Here is a 16,781-nt window from a genome sequence, read left to right as displayed (position 1 = left end):
TTGGATTTTTTGTATTTCTTGGGGGGAAACATGTAGCATGATGGGGGATCTGTTGTAGTTTCAAAGTTTGTACTGATTTCTGTACCATCTTGGTAATTTTTTAAATAAAAGCCTTTACTTATAAAAAAAAGAAGGAAAGTTGTATGAGCTATAGTGATATTGAACTTATGACTTCCAATCAGAGGCGTATCCAGGTTGATGGATATGGGTTCACGTGAACCCATACTCTTCTCCCTAAATCATGTATAACAATGTTATATTTTTTTAAAATTACTTAAATATATGTGCGTCAACCCATGCTCAAAGACTTCTATGGTGCAATTATTATTGGGTGCACCTCTACAAGTGAAATTGGCGGTTCAAATTTCACTTTGAACAATTTTGATTTTGGCACGGAGTGTAGATATATGTGTGAATATTACTAAAATTTCAAAAAGAATATAATTTTGAATCTATAATTTCAATAGTGTAGTGGGTTCATGGTAAGAGACTAAAGTTAAACCCGTCAAATATAAATTCTAGATAAACTTCTTCACAACAGTGCACCCATCCTCTTGAAATCCTGGATCCGCCTCTGCTGATGTATAGAGCATAACTCAAGGACTTACAAAGATGATAGAGACCCAACTTATGTTACGGAAAATGGAACTTGAGTCAAACTTAACTCTTAAAGTTAGCTCATAAGCTGATCCAAGACTATAGAAGGAGACAACAACTTATTTCACCAACTAATATGCGACAGTCTAACACTCCCGTACATGCCAATGGCTGGACAACTAAAGCATTGGCAACATAGCATGGGGCCCCAACATTGGGTAACCAAGAATAGGAACGAGTACAAATCTGGTACCATGTTAAGAAATTTGAAAACCTCAAAATCTAGTCCATGAGGCGAGGATTACCCAAGATTATTTAAGCTTGTCTTTTTTTCCACATTATTTCTTTTTAGTCTGTTTCGCAAAGAATGACACATTTTTATATTTGGAAATAATTTAATTTTAAACTGTCCATTTTACCCTTTGTGAATGTTATGGCATGTTTAGGACCACAAGCTTCAAAAGTCCTCATTTCTTCTTAAACTTAGTATCGAGTCAAACTACATCACATAAATTGAAACGAAGAGAGTACTATACTTATATGAATTTAGTACTAACTAATCAAATTGCAAGTAAACTACCTAATTCAAGTATTAGATATACAATAATGCCGATATTAATCCAACTCCTTAAAGTTGAGATTTTAAAGAACTAATGATGACCTCTCTCTTTGCATGCGTCATTGCTTTAAGCAACTAAGCGATGGCTTTTTTGATGTATTTTTTTCCAGAAAATATTTTCCCCTCACCAACCAAACATCGGAAAACGTTTTCCATGACTTGGTCATACCAAACACACTTGAGGCTCAATACGACTAGTTGAACAATCAGAATTTGGAACTTCAAGATCAGATGTAAAGATACTGTCTCAGCGTGCAATATATGTAGAAAGATTATTTCAGTATAGTATTTCAATTAGTTTCACTTTCCATATATAATTCCACTGCATAATGAGTAACAAAGAAGAGAATTAGAACAAAAGAGTGTAGAAGCAGAAAATTAATCGTTGAAGCATAAGATAAGCAGAAAGATTGGAGTAGACATTTGGCTATTGTGAGTCAACAAATGAACATGAGGCAGGGAGATCTATGAGTAATTTGGATTTGCATAGTCTATTTCTAGTGTCTGAAGTATTATAACTTTTTCAAATAAAATGGAGATCAACTTGTGCTTTGCCCCATTTGATGATTCACAATTCTTAAAACATGTGAGAAGCGTATGGGTGACAATTATTAGTGAAACTGGGGGCAAATATTGAGAAAGCTTGGATAGAGAATATTGAAAAGATGAAAAGTGATTAGCTTACTCAATTTCACCCTGTTCTAATTTTTTTTAATTCAAACTTGGTGTTCTTTTTTATGAATGCTATGATCTTGGTCATAACTCTTAATAACTTGTGTTTTATAACAGTTGGAAAGTATTCCTGCTATGGTCCAAGGAGTGTGTTCGGAAGATCCTGCTACACAAATCGAAGCAACTACGCATTTTAGGAAGCTCTTATCAATTGGTAACACTTGGTTCTACAGATAGTCTCTTAGATCTTTATGTAATTGTTCAAATGAACAAGTTTTCTGTTACCTATAGAGCGCAGTCCTCCAATTGATGAGGTGATTAATGCTGGAGTTGTTCCTCGATTTGCGGAATTCCTCGGGAGGCATGACCTACCTCAACTGCAAGTGTGTTTCTTGTTTTTCCTTTATTTGTTATGTTGCATTTAGTTATGAAACATCTTGAGTCTGCTTTGATCTTCCCATGCGCAGTTCGAAGCTGCATGGGCTTTGACCAATGTTGCATCTGGGACTTCAGAACATACTCGAGTTGTGATGGAACATGGAGCTGTTCCTAAGTTTATTCAACTTCTAAGTTCAGCCAGTGATGATGTGCGTGAGCAGGTAATTTTGCTTTCTCATTCCACATTCTATTTCTTCACACTCAATTCTTTGGACTCAAAACTAGCTTCCTCTTGTCATGGAGAAGTTCCTCTTTTATAAAGTTTCAAAGACTTTGATGTTCGTAAAAGCTTAGCACTATGAATGGTAAATAATGTAGGAAGTTTGAAACTTTTCCCGATTTTCTTCAGTAATTTCTGCATGGTAATATTGTGTTTCTGTTTCTGCAAATGATTGCTATGCCAAATTTCTACAAGCGAGCCCTTTGTCATTGTGAACTTCTGTCTTTTAATACTTGTTTGTTGATTTGACAAGAGAGGGTTGCTCGAGTGGTAACTTCTTCCACCTCCAACCTTCAGATTGGGGGTTCAGAGTCACCAAGTGAGCAAAGTGGGTGAGGACCACAATTGACTCATGTGAAAGGGGATTGGAGTTAGGCTAGTGTAGGTTACTGAACGCAAAGAAATTGTTTTATTTTTAGAAATTTAAAAATGAATTTACATTTATGCCCATATACTGAACAGGCAGTCTGGGCTTTGGGCAACATTGCTGGTGATTCCCCTAGTTGTAGGGATCTTGTGCTTGGTCAAGGTGCACTCATGCCATTGCTAGCTCAGTTGAACGAACACTCAAAGCTTTCAATGCTGAGAAATGCTACATGGACGCTCTCTAACTTCTGTCGAGGCAAACCACCAACACCATTTGAGCACAATTTATGCTCTAATAATGAGTAGTATTTAGCGATTTTGATATTGTGAATCTCGCTAGGTTGGTAAAATTTTCTCCTAGAATGTCTTTGGCTCACAATATATTTTGTTAGGTCAAACCTGCATTGCCAGTTCTTCAACAGCTTATCCACATGAATGATGAAGAGGTCTTGACAGATGCTTGTTGGGCCCTTTCTTATCTATCGGATGGCCCAAATGATAAGATTCAAGCTGTAATCGAGGCGGGTGTCTGTCCCCGACTTGTGGAGCTTCTTCTGTATGTTCAATTACCTCTACTGTCACTATTTACTTAGTTTAGTCTGCACTATACAGGGTTGACAGCATGTATGGGAATTGTTCCAGCATTCAAAATTGTGACATTTATGTTATTATCAAGCAAAGTTTGCTGAATTTTAGTGCTAACCTTCATTTTTGTTTTCTTGTCCTGCAAAGTCATCCATCACCTACAGTTCTTATACCTGCTCTTCCGACTGCGGGAAATATAGTCACGGGTGATGATGCTCAAACACAGGTAGTACAGTTCCGTCTTCTAAACAAAACTATGCCATACTGTTATCTGGATGCCATGTCTGAATTATATGAAAACTTTTTTGTTGGTATGTTGTCCCAAGAAGCATAGGAATTTGCTTAGTACTCCCTCCATTTATATGACACACTTTCCTTTTAGTCTGTTCCAAAAAGAATGACACATTTCTATATTTGGAAACAATTTAACTTTAAACTTTTTGTTTTACCCATTTTACCCTTAGTGAGAAGCTTTTATAGCCACACAAATGTCATGGCCCCACAAAGCTTTTACCCCTTTAGCTTTTAAAACTACAAGTTTCAAAAGTCTTTTTTTTCATTAAACTCTGTGCCGAGTCAAACTACCTCATATAAATTGAAACGGAGGGAGTAAGTAGCAAGGTACAAAGGATTTATGAGTTATGCACCAAAAAAAAAAGTTTATCTTCATCATATTTTCATTTCAAAAAGAAGTTACAACAAACCTTACAGTGAAGGGACTAGAGAAACTCTAACACCCTATCCTCGTACTAGGATATGAGCTTTCATGTTAATTAAGATTGTTTATTGACTCCCCTTCTTTAGCTCTAGTTTTTAAATAATTATTTTTTAATATTTTTCAGTACGTGATTGACAACCAAGTCTTGCCATGTCTCAATCAATTGCTATCCGAAAAGCATAAGAAAAGCATCAAGAAGGAGGCTTGTTGGACAATCTCTAATATCACCGCTGGAAATAGAGCCCAAATACAGGTATATGATTCCATTGCACTTGTCCCCATTTTGATTTCATAAGTTTCATTCACCATCAAATCACACGTAGTGAGTTGCGTTGCGTTTTTCCTTGAATTATTAAGTCCCACAAAGTACTGCTGTTTGGTGTAGTCGAATACCAATTATAACTGCATATTTTACTAAAACTTCTGTTTATTATTACTTTGGAGAAGTGATGTAAGATATTCAATTTGGAATGCTTGGTAATTTTGGTGACAGATTTAGCATATGGCCTTGCGAGCATTTCACTTCGCTGAGTCTAGGATTATCAAAATGTAATTAGATCTTTGGCAGTTTTTCTGAAAGATACTTTTAAGTTACTCCTTTTATCTTTCTGTATCAAAAAAGTATTTACTCCTCTCACCCCAATCAAGATCATCTCCTTCATACACTTGTTCATCTTCATGATTTTGAGCGCTCCAGTTAACCATTCATTTGCCTCGTCAATGTTGTCCAACAAAATTGGATCAATGGTATCGCGAGCTTCATAACGTCGCCTCAATGTTCTATTGTATTTAATATACACTAGATCATTGAGACGCGATAGCTCAAGCCTATTCCTTTTCTTGGAGTGAATCTGCGCATAAGTTGTTTAGATTAATTAATCGATACTAATAATAATACAATATAAAATATATTAATATAATAAATCTACTTCTTACATGCTCAAATACGCTCCAATTTCTCTCGCATCCAGATGCACTACAAGTTAGGCTTAGTACTTTGATGGCAAACTTTTGCAAGTTTGGAGTTTGATGTCCAAATTGCTTCCACCATTCAACTATAGAAAAATATTTTAAAAGTTAATAAGTATAAATCAAATAAATTAATTTAAAGTTATAAGGATATCTATATTAAAGTTAGTTACCTGGCGACCTTATGTCTCTGGCTCTAATGGCCGCTTGTAAACCAAATAGGCCCTCTGCTTGTGAGTACCTACCAAACTCCTCCCCTATTTGATCTATCGTCGCTGAATTAGGGACCAACTTCTCAAGACATGCATGATGTCCAATCCACACCTCTGAAGTCAAAGTTTCATCTCTAGTGTTGTAAAATAATCCCGGGTTCAGAAGATGGCATGCTGCATGCAAAGGTCGATGGAGTTGATTCTCCCACCTGGTATCAATTATCTCAAAAGCTTTCTCATATTTCCTAACATCTCCCTCAAATGACGCTGCAATAGTCTCTTTGGCTCTATCCATAGCTTCATAAAAGTAGCCCATTGGTGGTTCTCTCCCCATCCATCATACGAAGCACCCTAATCAAAGAACCACCAACTTTAAGAGCTCGAATGACGTTATTCCAGAATGATGGAGAAATAAGAACTTTGGCAGTTTCTTTCCCTGCAGCTTCCTTTGCATATCAATTATCTTTTCATTCATTTGAAAGAACTAGCTTTCTCAAGTTTTTCTTTTGCAAGTAAAAACTATGCAAAGTTAAGAAAGCCGTTGCAAATCTAGTCTTGTCCGGTCTCCCCAAATTTCTTTCATTTGTGAATTTCCTCATCAAATTCAACAACAACGACCTCTGACTGATGTAAGAATATACCCTGACGGCCTTAGTGAAAACTGTAAAAGTAACAATAATAATTTTATAGTTAATACTTAATAGGATAGGACATAAGTATAAATAAAGTTAAAAGCTTTAAAGATAACTATATTAAAGTTACCTGAAGCATATGAGTTTTCCTTAATATGTCACCAAACATTAAGTTGATACAATGGGCAGCACATGGAGTCCAATAAATGTGTGGATACATAGCTTCCATCAACCTACCCGCACTAACATTCTCACTAGCATTATCTGTAACAATTTGTACAACATTTTCCTTTCCAATTTTATCAATAGTCTTTCTAAACAAGCTGTACATTTTGCTTCCATCCGTAGAAGAGTTGCTAGCATCGTGAAATTCAAGAAACACACTTCCTCTTGGAGAGTTCACCAACACATTTATGATCATTTTTTCATTCCGTGTTGTCCATTTATCCATCATAATGGAATATCCAAACTTGTTCCATTCCACTTTATGCTCCTCAATAATTTGGTCTATCTTCTTCACCTCTTTTTTAAGATGAGTTACTCTAACTTCATGATAGCTAGGAGGCTTTATTCCTGGGCCATATTGTCCTACGGCCTCAATGAATTTATCAAAAGTTTTGTAGTTAACACAGTTGAAAGGAAGCCCTGCATTATACATCCATGCTGCAAAGGCACTTACGGCGCGGTCCCTCAAAATCTTCTTGGCTTCTAAACCTGGACCTTCTTCACCTTTTCCCTTTTCTTGTTGTTTTGTCGAGAAATAAAAATTGAGAGGACCTTTTGTCACTGTACGTGCCGTCGTGGATGACCCACTAGAACTATTTGAAGATATCTTATGAGTTTTTTTTGGGGGGGGGGGGGGGGAGGTCTCATTTCACCATCTTCATCCATTTCATCATCTTCATCAATTAGATTCACCGATGCTTCAAAATTCATTTGAGTTCTTGTCACATTTTTCTTATCAACAAACGCTTTTACTTCCTCCCTAACCTCGGGCGGACAAAGGGGACATTGTACTACATTTTTAAATCCACCTATCAAATGTTGCTTGTGACGAGTTACCCCACCATGATATGTTTTTTCACAAAACACACATTTAATTGCGGATCTTGATGAGCCTTGTATAGCATAATTCCAAGCTATATCATTTCGTTTATTACTATTGGATGACGCCATTTCAACGCTATTTTATAGAAAAAAAATTATCAAGTCAATATGCAATTAATTCTACTCGATAAGACTATAAGTCAATAATTGAAAAAAAGGCAAACAAAACAGGGCCTGAAAAAAACAGAGCATTTGTTAAGAGAAGAAGCAGCCTCTGTTATTTTGCCAAAACAGGGCTTCGAAATAGCCTCTGTTATTTTGCCAAAACAGAGGCAAAAAAAAATTAAGAGAAGAAGAAAGACCTCTATATTTTGCTCGAAAAATAGAGCACAAAAACAGACCTCTGTTTCTGTTCTTTTCGACAAAAAATAGAGGAAAAAAAATAGAAAGAAGAAAGAAGAAAGAAGAAAGAAGAAAGAAGAAGAAGCATACCTGGTCTTTCAATGGCAGGAACCTCAAGCTTTCAGATGAAGAAGACGATGGCAGAACCCTAATCGCGAGTTCAGAACGTCAAAGAAGCTCTGTTGTTTTGTTCGAAGTTGAAGAAGCTCTGTTGTCAAGCCCTAATCGCGACCCTTTTTGTTAAGTCCTTGCCCTTTTTCTTTTTTTGTTTCTAAAAAACAAAGGGTGACGCTACGGTCGCTTCTCGCGACACTGTCGCCTCTCGCCACACAGGCAGAGGCGAGCGCTTTTTGAAACGCAACGCAACAGAGGGTCTGTAGCGACACTGTCTCGCCTCGCCTCGCCTCGCCTCACGCTATTAGCGCTGAAGCGAGCGCTATTTATAACACTGTATGTGGGTTAGGCGCACGTCACGGGTTTGAATCTTACCATAAACAAAAGTCTAGTATATAACTGGGAAAGGGTAGAAGGGCGGGCCTATTGTCCACCGAGTTTCAAATTGTCTGCCACTCTCCCTCGAGGATTCTCGGCTTTAAAAAAAATCAAGTGACCTAGTTAGGAGTTGGCTGTGGGTAAGTACAACGGAACTGTGTATATGTGAGTATTCAATATGCGAAAATGTAGTTTTTTTTTCTAATTTTTAGTATGTTTTGAAGAATATGCACAAAGTACTTGCACCTATTTCACATATAAATGATCCATATACATAGGGTCGCACAGGTATTAAGGAAAATGTTGAAGTTATATTGTATGTGAGTAGAGGTTGATCCAAATTGATATAAGTTCAACTTTTTATGAACCGAAATGGGTCTAACGAGTCTCTTTTAAAGCTCCATCATATTTTTCTGTATACTTTGATAGTATTTATTCGTTATGGGCTACCTGTTCAAAGTTCTTTCCTCCAACTTTTATAGGCAGTTCGCACCCCTTCTGAACCTTCAATTCAGTAGTCTTTTCACTTATATTGTAGTATTAACTTTTTTGCGATTTTGAGATAAAGGTATGTTCACTACTCTAGTCTGCAGCATCTTCTCTGATCCTCTTGGGGGCTTGTCAATCAGTTCTGTGATTGGTAATATTCTGACCACTATAGCCCATAGGTATTCTTTTGTGTCCTTAGCTGACTAGAAATGCTTACTAGAAAGTTTGCTAACAGCTTAGTCCAAGCTCTGAATAGAATGGAAACAGCCAATTGCAATTGACCTAAAGCTTAGTTTATGAATTTACCCTCCATTGCCTTGGGGTTGTAGATCCTGGTGTCGTTACTCTCAGGAGAACCAACTACTCCAGCCGATGGAGGATTCGTTTTAAGTGTTGGCTGCTGACTAGTGGTGAAAACTATTTAATTTTAATGGACTGCATTTTGCTGCTTAGCAAAGAAAATTAAAAATAAAAATAAAAAGCATGGATCCTAAGTTTTATGAGGATCCATGTTCAACCGGAGTTGGATTAGCTTCCAGGATAACTGTTTCTGACAATCATCAGAAGGTTCTTTTAAAAAAAAAAAGAATTTCTATAAGATTTTCTTCCTTTTGTCCAGAGTTTTTTCCCCCACTTCTTGAAACGGGAAGTGTCAGCATTCCTATCTTTTTTCCCCCACTAATGCAGCAATGTATGCTCATTTCCTTTTCAACAGGCTGTTATCGAGGCCAATATCATTCTTCCCTTGGTACACCTCTTGCAGCATGCAGAATTTGATATTAAGAAAGAGGCGGCATGGGCTATCTCAAATGCTACTTCTGGAGGATCTCATGACCAGATCAGGTATGTCAATATATCCATATGCCCTTTTTTGATGCTATATTTCCACCACTAGATCTGGGTTTGCAGAAGTGAATCTTGAAGCTGTTTCTTTGATGATTTGTGATCCTTTCATATTGTTCCGGTGACAAGAGACAGCTAGTTCTAGAGCTTAGATTACAGGGACGATAAATATTAAAAATAAATAGCTAAATGAGGACAAACTTTTCATTTTTGTCTTCGGGAAACTACACACTTCATCCCCCCGCCTCCCCAAAAAAAAAAAAAAAAAAAATTGTCCCAAAAAGTCACTTACACATGCAAACTTTACAGGCGTCCTTTTACCCCCTTATTCTTGTTTGGAGTGGAACTACTACCACCCTGGGACGTATTCCACATCAGCGCTCAGCAATTCATTAAGTTTTAACTTTTTCCCTTTTTTTTTGACACCTTTTCCCCCCTTCTTTTTATTACTCTTTTTTACACTAGTTAACTCTAATTAACCCTTAACACTCCTCAATAACTGTCATCTCCTTCACCCCCCTAATTATTGTGGAACTGTGAACAAGAACATTAAGATTGCTTCCTCTCCACCAAATAGAACAAAATTTAAGATTGAAATTGGATTTTTGAATGTTATTTGCATTGCTTGGAGAATAAGATGAGTTCCTTTGTGTTTTTTTATTTCTTCTATATTTTTTCCAAAAGTCAGCTTTATCGGTAAGATTCCGCCATTAACGACGAAGCTGTAGCTGTTCTCCCTGCTACTAACTGAGAAATCAACAAGAATCTCTATGTCCATCTCCAAATCCGGCAGCATATCCCCATCGTCGAATATCTATTAGTTAAGAGTTTAAGAGTGCATTCTTTTAAAAAAACAAAGAGTTTAAGAGGGCATCAACGGACTCATTCCTGCCTCAATGAAGGATCAAGAGGGTGTTGTCAGTTGGATCTGATAACAACGTCGCAGGATTTGACTTTTTCTTTTTGTCTTGTCCTATTCCAGTATTGCAAAGGTTTGAGGATTGTATTTGTTTCTAACATTGAGTTTTTTTTGTAAAAGATGCTCATGAGCTGTTTTATTAATTTTCTTTTGATATTTAATTGAGAGAGCACAGGGGATGAAGGTTTTAAGTAGTTCTTAGTCAAGCTAGACATGGTTGGAAATCAGGGATAGCTGGAAGGTGATGGGAAAATCCAAAGGGAAGAATGGTGGTGCATCTGATGCTTGGTGTATGAATGAAATTAGGAGAAAAAAATCAGACAAAAACACATTAAATGTAATTATTCGAGTGTCCAATTAATAATTGACACGTGTCAGATTTTCAACTCAAATTTTGCGTCTCATGCGCAACTAAGGAAGTAGTTTTTCTTTCCAGGGCGAGCGTGAAGTGAAGCGACAAAGCCCTGATTCTCTTAAAGCGTGAAGCGCTTCATTGAAGTGAAACGAGATTTTCAAAAAATAAATACCAAAATAAACCTTGCAGAAAGATAATTTATATAAGCTAAGTTGCTCGGACACAGGTGAGGGTATCCAACACGGGTGCGGATTTAGAGATCGGATCCTTTGAGATGTAAATTCTAAGATTGGGGATACGGATCCTAATACGGATATGGGTGCAGGGATTCGGCTAAAAATAATTTAAAAAAATCTCTAAATTATGAGAAATTATGTGGAATACTTACCTATAACTTGTGAAGTGTAGATTTTTTTTTTATTCTCAAGTTGTAGGCATGATTTCTTGATTTTCGTCTCGGATTCTTCTACAAGTTAACTTTTTTATAATTATCTTTCATTTACCATTAAGTATTACTTTTATAATTAAATTTAGATCTCTAATTGTTATTAAAAATCAGATTTAGTGTGTGTCAAGCTTTCACTACAAGAGGTACAATATTATTAAATAAAATAATTGTCACGCCCCAAAACCGAGGAGCGCGACCGGCGCTCAACCGAGTGAACCCGACCGAGCAAGCCTGTTAGATTCCTTTTACCCAAACTCATTGATGAATAAAGAGAATATATATTTTTCTTAATTAAACAATAAAGTGGTCATGTCTGCAATTACCAATTTCTTACCATAAGTTTCACCATTTTTAAAGTTTCAAATGGACAAGTAATACAACCACAACATAGCATAGTTTGTCTTTCCCAGCACCAATACGCATCCCACATTATGTCTACGGAGCCTCTATAGATAAAGAACAGTACAATGATAATGCCGGCAACAAAGCCCGGCTATACCTTAAACCGAATACACAAAGTACAAAAGATACATAACCCCAGGATGAAGTGGGCTCACCAAGTCAGCTGGGAAGAAGGTGTACTGCTATCACTGATCGATATCTCCTGCTGTGGAACCACCTACATCCATTGAAAGATGCAGCGCCCCCGGCAAAAGGGACGTTAGTACTGTCGAATAGCACTAGTATGTATAACTAAACACCCTCTCAATAGAATGACAAATAATACAACAAGATTATCATAATATCAATGAAAGCCTTAATCAATATCAAACCTCAATTTAGGATCAAGACAATGTTCAAATTAATTTCCATATCTCACATTGGGAGATTTTTAGTATCGATATACCATTGTCCACAATACCATTATTCACAATACCAGTACCACCGTACTCTCAGCACGGAGTCCGATCACGACCCGATCGGCTAGGCCATCTCATTAGAGACATCAACCACAATTTCTCTCAATATCAATACCACCGTCTTTAACATGGAGTCCGATCACGAGCCGATCGGATAGGCCATCTCATTAGGGACATCAACCACAATTTTCCTCCATATCAATACCACCGTCTTTAACATGGAGTCTGATCACGACCCGATCGGCTAGGCCATCTCATTAGAGACATCAACCACAATTTCTCTCAATATCAATCATCGCATTTCATATTACTTTCACTTCTTTTCATTTCATTGGCACTAATGGTCATAATTATAAGATCATTCTTGGCACGTTGGCCATATTCAGTATTTCATGCTCACCTTATCAATTTGAAATATCATTATCATCATCAACAACAAATACAATTCAATTCAAGGTGTGTAGTACACATGTGAGCAATTTAGAGTCTAAGGCACATAGAGATATTTCACAAAATTTGGCATAATAGCCTTCATTTGAACTTGACTTAAAGTCGAAACATTATTAATGCACAACCCATATTTTAACACATCCTCAATTGGTAACATAACATGAGTAAAGCATTTGGGATGCTTGTTGAACATAAATCTTCCAACTCAATCTTACTCGAAATAGCCAGTTTCATAATGAATCACTCGGGACTTACATAATTTACATGAATATCGTGGGATGAGGGGTCACATTCAGAGGGATTACCATTCGTCTCACTATAGCATGGGCATGGGTGCATCACAACTAGCCTGTTCTTCAGCTACTACATCCGCAACACCTCCTCCAGCTCGAGGCACTCCAACACCCGCAAGGCGTGGTTTAGCTAGGGGTGGTACACATAGTTCAGGAGGACCCATCCGTTTCTATGCTATGAAGGGCCGCTAGAGTTCAGAGGCTTCTCCAGATGTTGTCACAAGTATATTGACTGTTCAATCTCATGATGTGTATGCTCTTATTGATCCCGGTTCCATTTTTTTCCTATGTCACTCCCTATGTTGCTATGGAATTTGGGATAGAACCGGAACAACTCCACGAGTCGTTCTCTGTATCTACTCCGGTTGGTGAGTCTATTGTGGCCGCGCGAGTTTATAGGGATTGTGTTGTCACGGTGCGTGGTCGGGACACCATGGCTGATCTCATTGAATTGGGGATGGTTGATTTTTATATAATAATGGGGATGGGTTGGCTTTATTCATGTTTCACTAAGCTTGATTGTCGAACCAGAACCGTTAGGCTTGAATTTCCAAATGAGTCAGTGATTGAATGGAAGGGGGATGATGTGGTGCTGAAGGGTAGATTTATTTCTTACCGTAAGGCCACAGAGATGATTAACACTTGGTCCGGGTTACGGACACCGATGCTGAGGCACCTACACTTGAGTTCGTGCCTGTTGTGAATAAAGTTTTGGGGGTCTTTATCCCTAGGATCCCACCAGACAGGGAGATTGATTTTAGGATTGATGTGATGCTAGGAACGCATCCTATATCTATTCTGCCCTACAGAATGGCACCTACAGAACTGAAGGAGCTAAAGGAACAATTGAAGTATTTCTTAGAGAAGGGTTTCCTCCGGCCGAGTGTGTCGCCTTGGGGCGCACTGGTCCTTTTTGTAAGGAATAAAGACGGCCCACTGAGAATGTGTATTGACTATCGACAGCTCAACAAGGTCACGATCAAGAATAAGTACCCACTGCCAAGGATAGATGACTTGTTTGACTAATTTCAAGGTGCTAAGTACTTCTCCAAGATCGATTTAAGATCCGGGTATCACCAATTGAAGATCAGGGAGCAGGATATTCCGAAAACAGCTTTCAGGACCCAATATAGGCACTTTTGAATTTCTGATAATGTCTTTTGGGCTAACAAATGCCCCGACAGCTTTCATGGATATTATGAACCGAGTTTTCAAGCCGTTCCTCGACTCTTTTGTGATAGTGTTTATTGATGATATCCTTGTATATTCACGAGGTAGAGAGGACTATGCCGATCACCTTAGGGCAGTTTTACAGACTCTTCGTCAACACCAGTTGTATGCGAAGTTTTTGAAATGTGAATTTTGGCTTGAATCACGTTCTTGGGTCACGTTGTTTCTAGAGAAGGAATTAAGGTTGATCCTCAAAAGATTTCAGGGGTGAAGAATTGGCCTAGACCTACTACCCCAATAGAGATTCACAGTTTCTTGGGCTTAGCTGGATATTACAGGAAGTTTGTGGAGGGGTTCTCTACCCTTGCCTCTCCGTTGACTAAATTGACGCAGAAGGCGGTTAAGTTCCAATGGCCAGATGCTTGTGAAAGAAGCTTTCAGGAGTTGAAATAGAGATTGACTACGACACCAATGTTGACTCTACTAGACGGTACAAATGGGTTTGTGGTATATTGTGATGCTTCAAGAATCAGACTTGGGTGTGTATTAATGCAACATGGCAAGGTAGTAGCTTATGCTTCTAGGCAACTCAAGAATCAAAGAACTATCCAACACATGACTTAGAGCTTGCGGCGGTGCTATTTGCATTGATGATTTGGCGTCATTATCTATATGGGGTCCATGTGGATATATTCACGGATCATAAGAGTCTTCAATACATTTTCAAATAGAAGGAATTGAATCTGAGGTAGAGAAGATGGCTTTAATTACTCAAGGATTACGACATCGATATTCTGTATCATCCGAGGAAGGCTAATATTGTAGCGGATGCTCTTAGTCGGAAATCTATCGGTAGTTTGGCTCACTTGGAGGCATATCAAAGGCCATTGGCCAAGGAGGTTCATCGGTTGGCTAGTTTGGGAGTTCGTCTTGCGGATTCTAGTGAAGGAGGAGTGATTGTACAAAATAGGGCTGAATCATCGCTTGTTGTGGAAGCCAAGGAAAAGCAATACCACGACCCATTATTGGTACAGTTGAAGGAGGGGATTCATAAACATAAGACCATGGCCTTTTCTCTTGGCATGGATGATGGTACACTAAGGTACTAAGGGCAACTATGTGTTCCAAACGTGAATAATCTCCGGGAAAGAATCATGATCGAGGCTCACACTTCTAGGTATTCCGTGCACTCGGGCTCTACAAAGATGTACCATCATCTTAAGGAAGTCTACTGGTGGAATGATATGAAGAAGAATGTAGAAGACTTTGTGGAAAGATGTCCAAATTGTCAGCAAGTGAAGGCCGAACACCAAAGGTCCGGTGGGTTGGCATAGAACATACAAATTCCGATGTGGAAATGGGAGATGATCAATATGGACTTTGTGGTAGGACTACCTTGCACTCCTTGCAAGTTCGACTCGATTTGGGTGATTGTGGATCGACTCACGGAATCAACACACTTCTTACCTGTTAAGGCTATCGACACAACAAAACAGTATACTCAGTTGTATATCAAGGAAACAGTCAGGCTGCATGGCACTCCAGTTTCCATCTTTTGTTATCGGGGGGAACAGTTCAAAACTAACTTTTGGAAGATATTTCAGCAAGGGTTGGGTACTCAGGTAAATCTTAGTATAACTTTTCATCCACAGACCGACGGGAAAGCAAAGTGGACTATTCAGACGCTCGAGGATATGTTGCGCACTTGTGTTCATGACTTCAAAGGCACCTGAGATGATCATTTGCCGCTCATAGAATTTGCTTACAATAATAGTTATCATGCTAGCATTCAGATGGCACCGGTCGAGGATCTATATGGTAGGAGATGTAGATCTACCATTGGATGGTTCGAGATTGGGGACGCAAAGTTGATAGGACCATACCTCGTACATCGGGATATAGAAAAGGTTAAGATTATTACGGAACGGTTGAAAACTGCCCAAAGTCGTTAGAAATCCTATTCGGATATACATCGTAGGAATTTGGAGTTCCAAGAGGATGATTGGGTATTCTTGAAGGTTTCCCCCATGAAGGGGGTAATGCGGTATGGTGAGAAGAGGAAATTGAGTCCAAGGTATGTCTGATCGTACTAAATCATTCAGAGGATCGGTCAGGTGGTTTATAGGCTAGAACTACCTCCAGAGATATCTTTAGTGCACCCAAAGTTTCATGTATCCATGTTGAAGAAGGTGGTTGAAGACCCGTCGCTTATTGTTCCGGTTGAGACTATAGAGATTAATGAAGAACTGATTTATGAAGAAATTCCGATTGCCATTCTTGATAGGCAAGTCTGTAAGCTGAGAAATAAATAAATTGCCTCCGTGAAAGTACTATGGTGAAACCAGCAGGTTGAAGAGGCTACCTGGGAGGCCGAGGAAGAAATGAAGAAGAAATACCCTAATTTATTTGAATAACCATGTAATTGTATCCATGATGTTAAGAGCTAAATTTCTACAAATTATGATTTCCCTTGTACATCTTATGTTAAGTATACTCCCTCTTGTTAATGCAATGTTTATAGCGTTGTTTCCGGTGTTGTTTTCATATTGTTTTACATCGTTGTGTTGTGGTTGTGTTGTTAGGATTGGTTTCTGGTATTCTCTGACAGGTGGATAGGCCAGTTAGAGGGGAAAATCTACCGAAATTTTGGAAATTTAGGGAGTTGGTCAAATATTTGGGGACTGCTAGTGTGTGAAGTAATAGTTGAATCACGGTAGATGATAATGACGGATTTCGACCCTCATTAGAGGACAAATGATCCTAAGCGGGGGAGGATGTAAGGCCCTATAAAATTTTACCTAAAACTCAGGGTTTCGTGATGCCGAGGTAGACTTGTGCATTGATGATTGTAGAGATTGTTTCAGACTTTTTGGGTTGAACAGTGCGTTGGGGAGTTGAAGAAATTTTTTTGAAGTGCAGGGCGTTTCTGCATTCCATTCTGCGGTCGCAGAACTGATCTGCGGACCGCAGATCTGCCGCTGACGG

General features: G+C 38.4%; 2 protein-coding genes across 7 annotated transcripts in view; one reads left to right on the top strand and one right to left on the bottom strand.

Annotated features, from left to right (window-relative positions):
• LOC107816984 (importin subunit alpha-4-like) overlaps nt 1–16,781 on the top strand; it is a 47,719-nt gene that overhangs the window by 2,327 nt on the left and 28,611 nt on the right. For 2 of the 6 annotated variants that reach the window (XM_075230916.1, XM_075230917.1), the window contains exons 2-8: nt 2,006–2,102; nt 2,180–2,271; nt 2,356–2,487; nt 3,305–3,468; nt 3,645–3,723; nt 4,340–4,468; nt 9,174–9,301. In XM_075230916.1, coding sequence (XP_075087017.1) covers nt 2,006–2,102; nt 2,180–2,271; nt 2,356–2,487; nt 3,305–3,468; nt 3,645–3,723; nt 4,340–4,468; nt 9,174–9,301 — 821 coding nt within the window. Of the gene's footprint in view, nt 1–2,005; nt 2,103–2,179; nt 2,272–2,355; nt 2,488–3,008; nt 3,193–3,302; nt 3,469–3,644; nt 3,724–4,339; nt 4,469–9,173; nt 9,962–9,985; nt 10,164–10,395; nt 10,613–16,781 lie in introns of those variants that run through there. The other 4 variants (XM_075230919.1, XM_075230918.1, XM_075230920.1 and 1 more) reach the window with 4 other exon arrangements.
• On the bottom strand, nt 4,758–9,129 carry LOC142169939 (uncharacterized). Its single transcript, XM_075231883.1, has 3 exons — nt 5,358–9,129; nt 5,152–5,270; nt 4,758–5,066 (listed from the first exon to the last, which is right to left on the bottom strand). The coding sequence occupies exons 1-3, from the start codon at nt 5,728–5,730 to the stop codon at nt 4,758–4,760; spliced, it is 801 nt and encodes a 266-aa protein (XP_075087984.1). The 5' UTR covers nt 5,731–9,129.

The sequence above is a fragment of the Nicotiana tabacum genome, chromosome 15 (genome assembly GCF_000715075.1).
Source record: "Nicotiana tabacum cultivar K326 chromosome 15, ASM71507v2, whole genome shotgun sequence".
NCBI classification, from domain to species: Eukaryota; Viridiplantae; Streptophyta; class Magnoliopsida; order Solanales; family Solanaceae; genus Nicotiana; species Nicotiana tabacum.
This window is presented reverse-complemented; position numbering and strand designations above follow the sequence as displayed.

Bases quoted from the DNA above. Each gene is read 5' to 3' on its own strand.
- LOC142169939 (XM_075231883.1), bottom strand. From the start codon at position 5,730: ATGGGGAGAGAACCACCAATGGGCTACTTTTATGAAGCTATGGATAGA. The intron at 5,271-5,357 runs GTAACTAACTTT...ATTTTTCTATAG, and splicing joins CAGAGACATAAGGTCGCCAG to TTGAATGGTGGAAGCAATTT. The intron at 5,067-5,151 runs GTAAGAAGTAGA...ACTTATGCGCAG, and splicing joins ATTGGAGCGTATTTGAGCAT to ATTCACTCCAAGAAAAGGAA.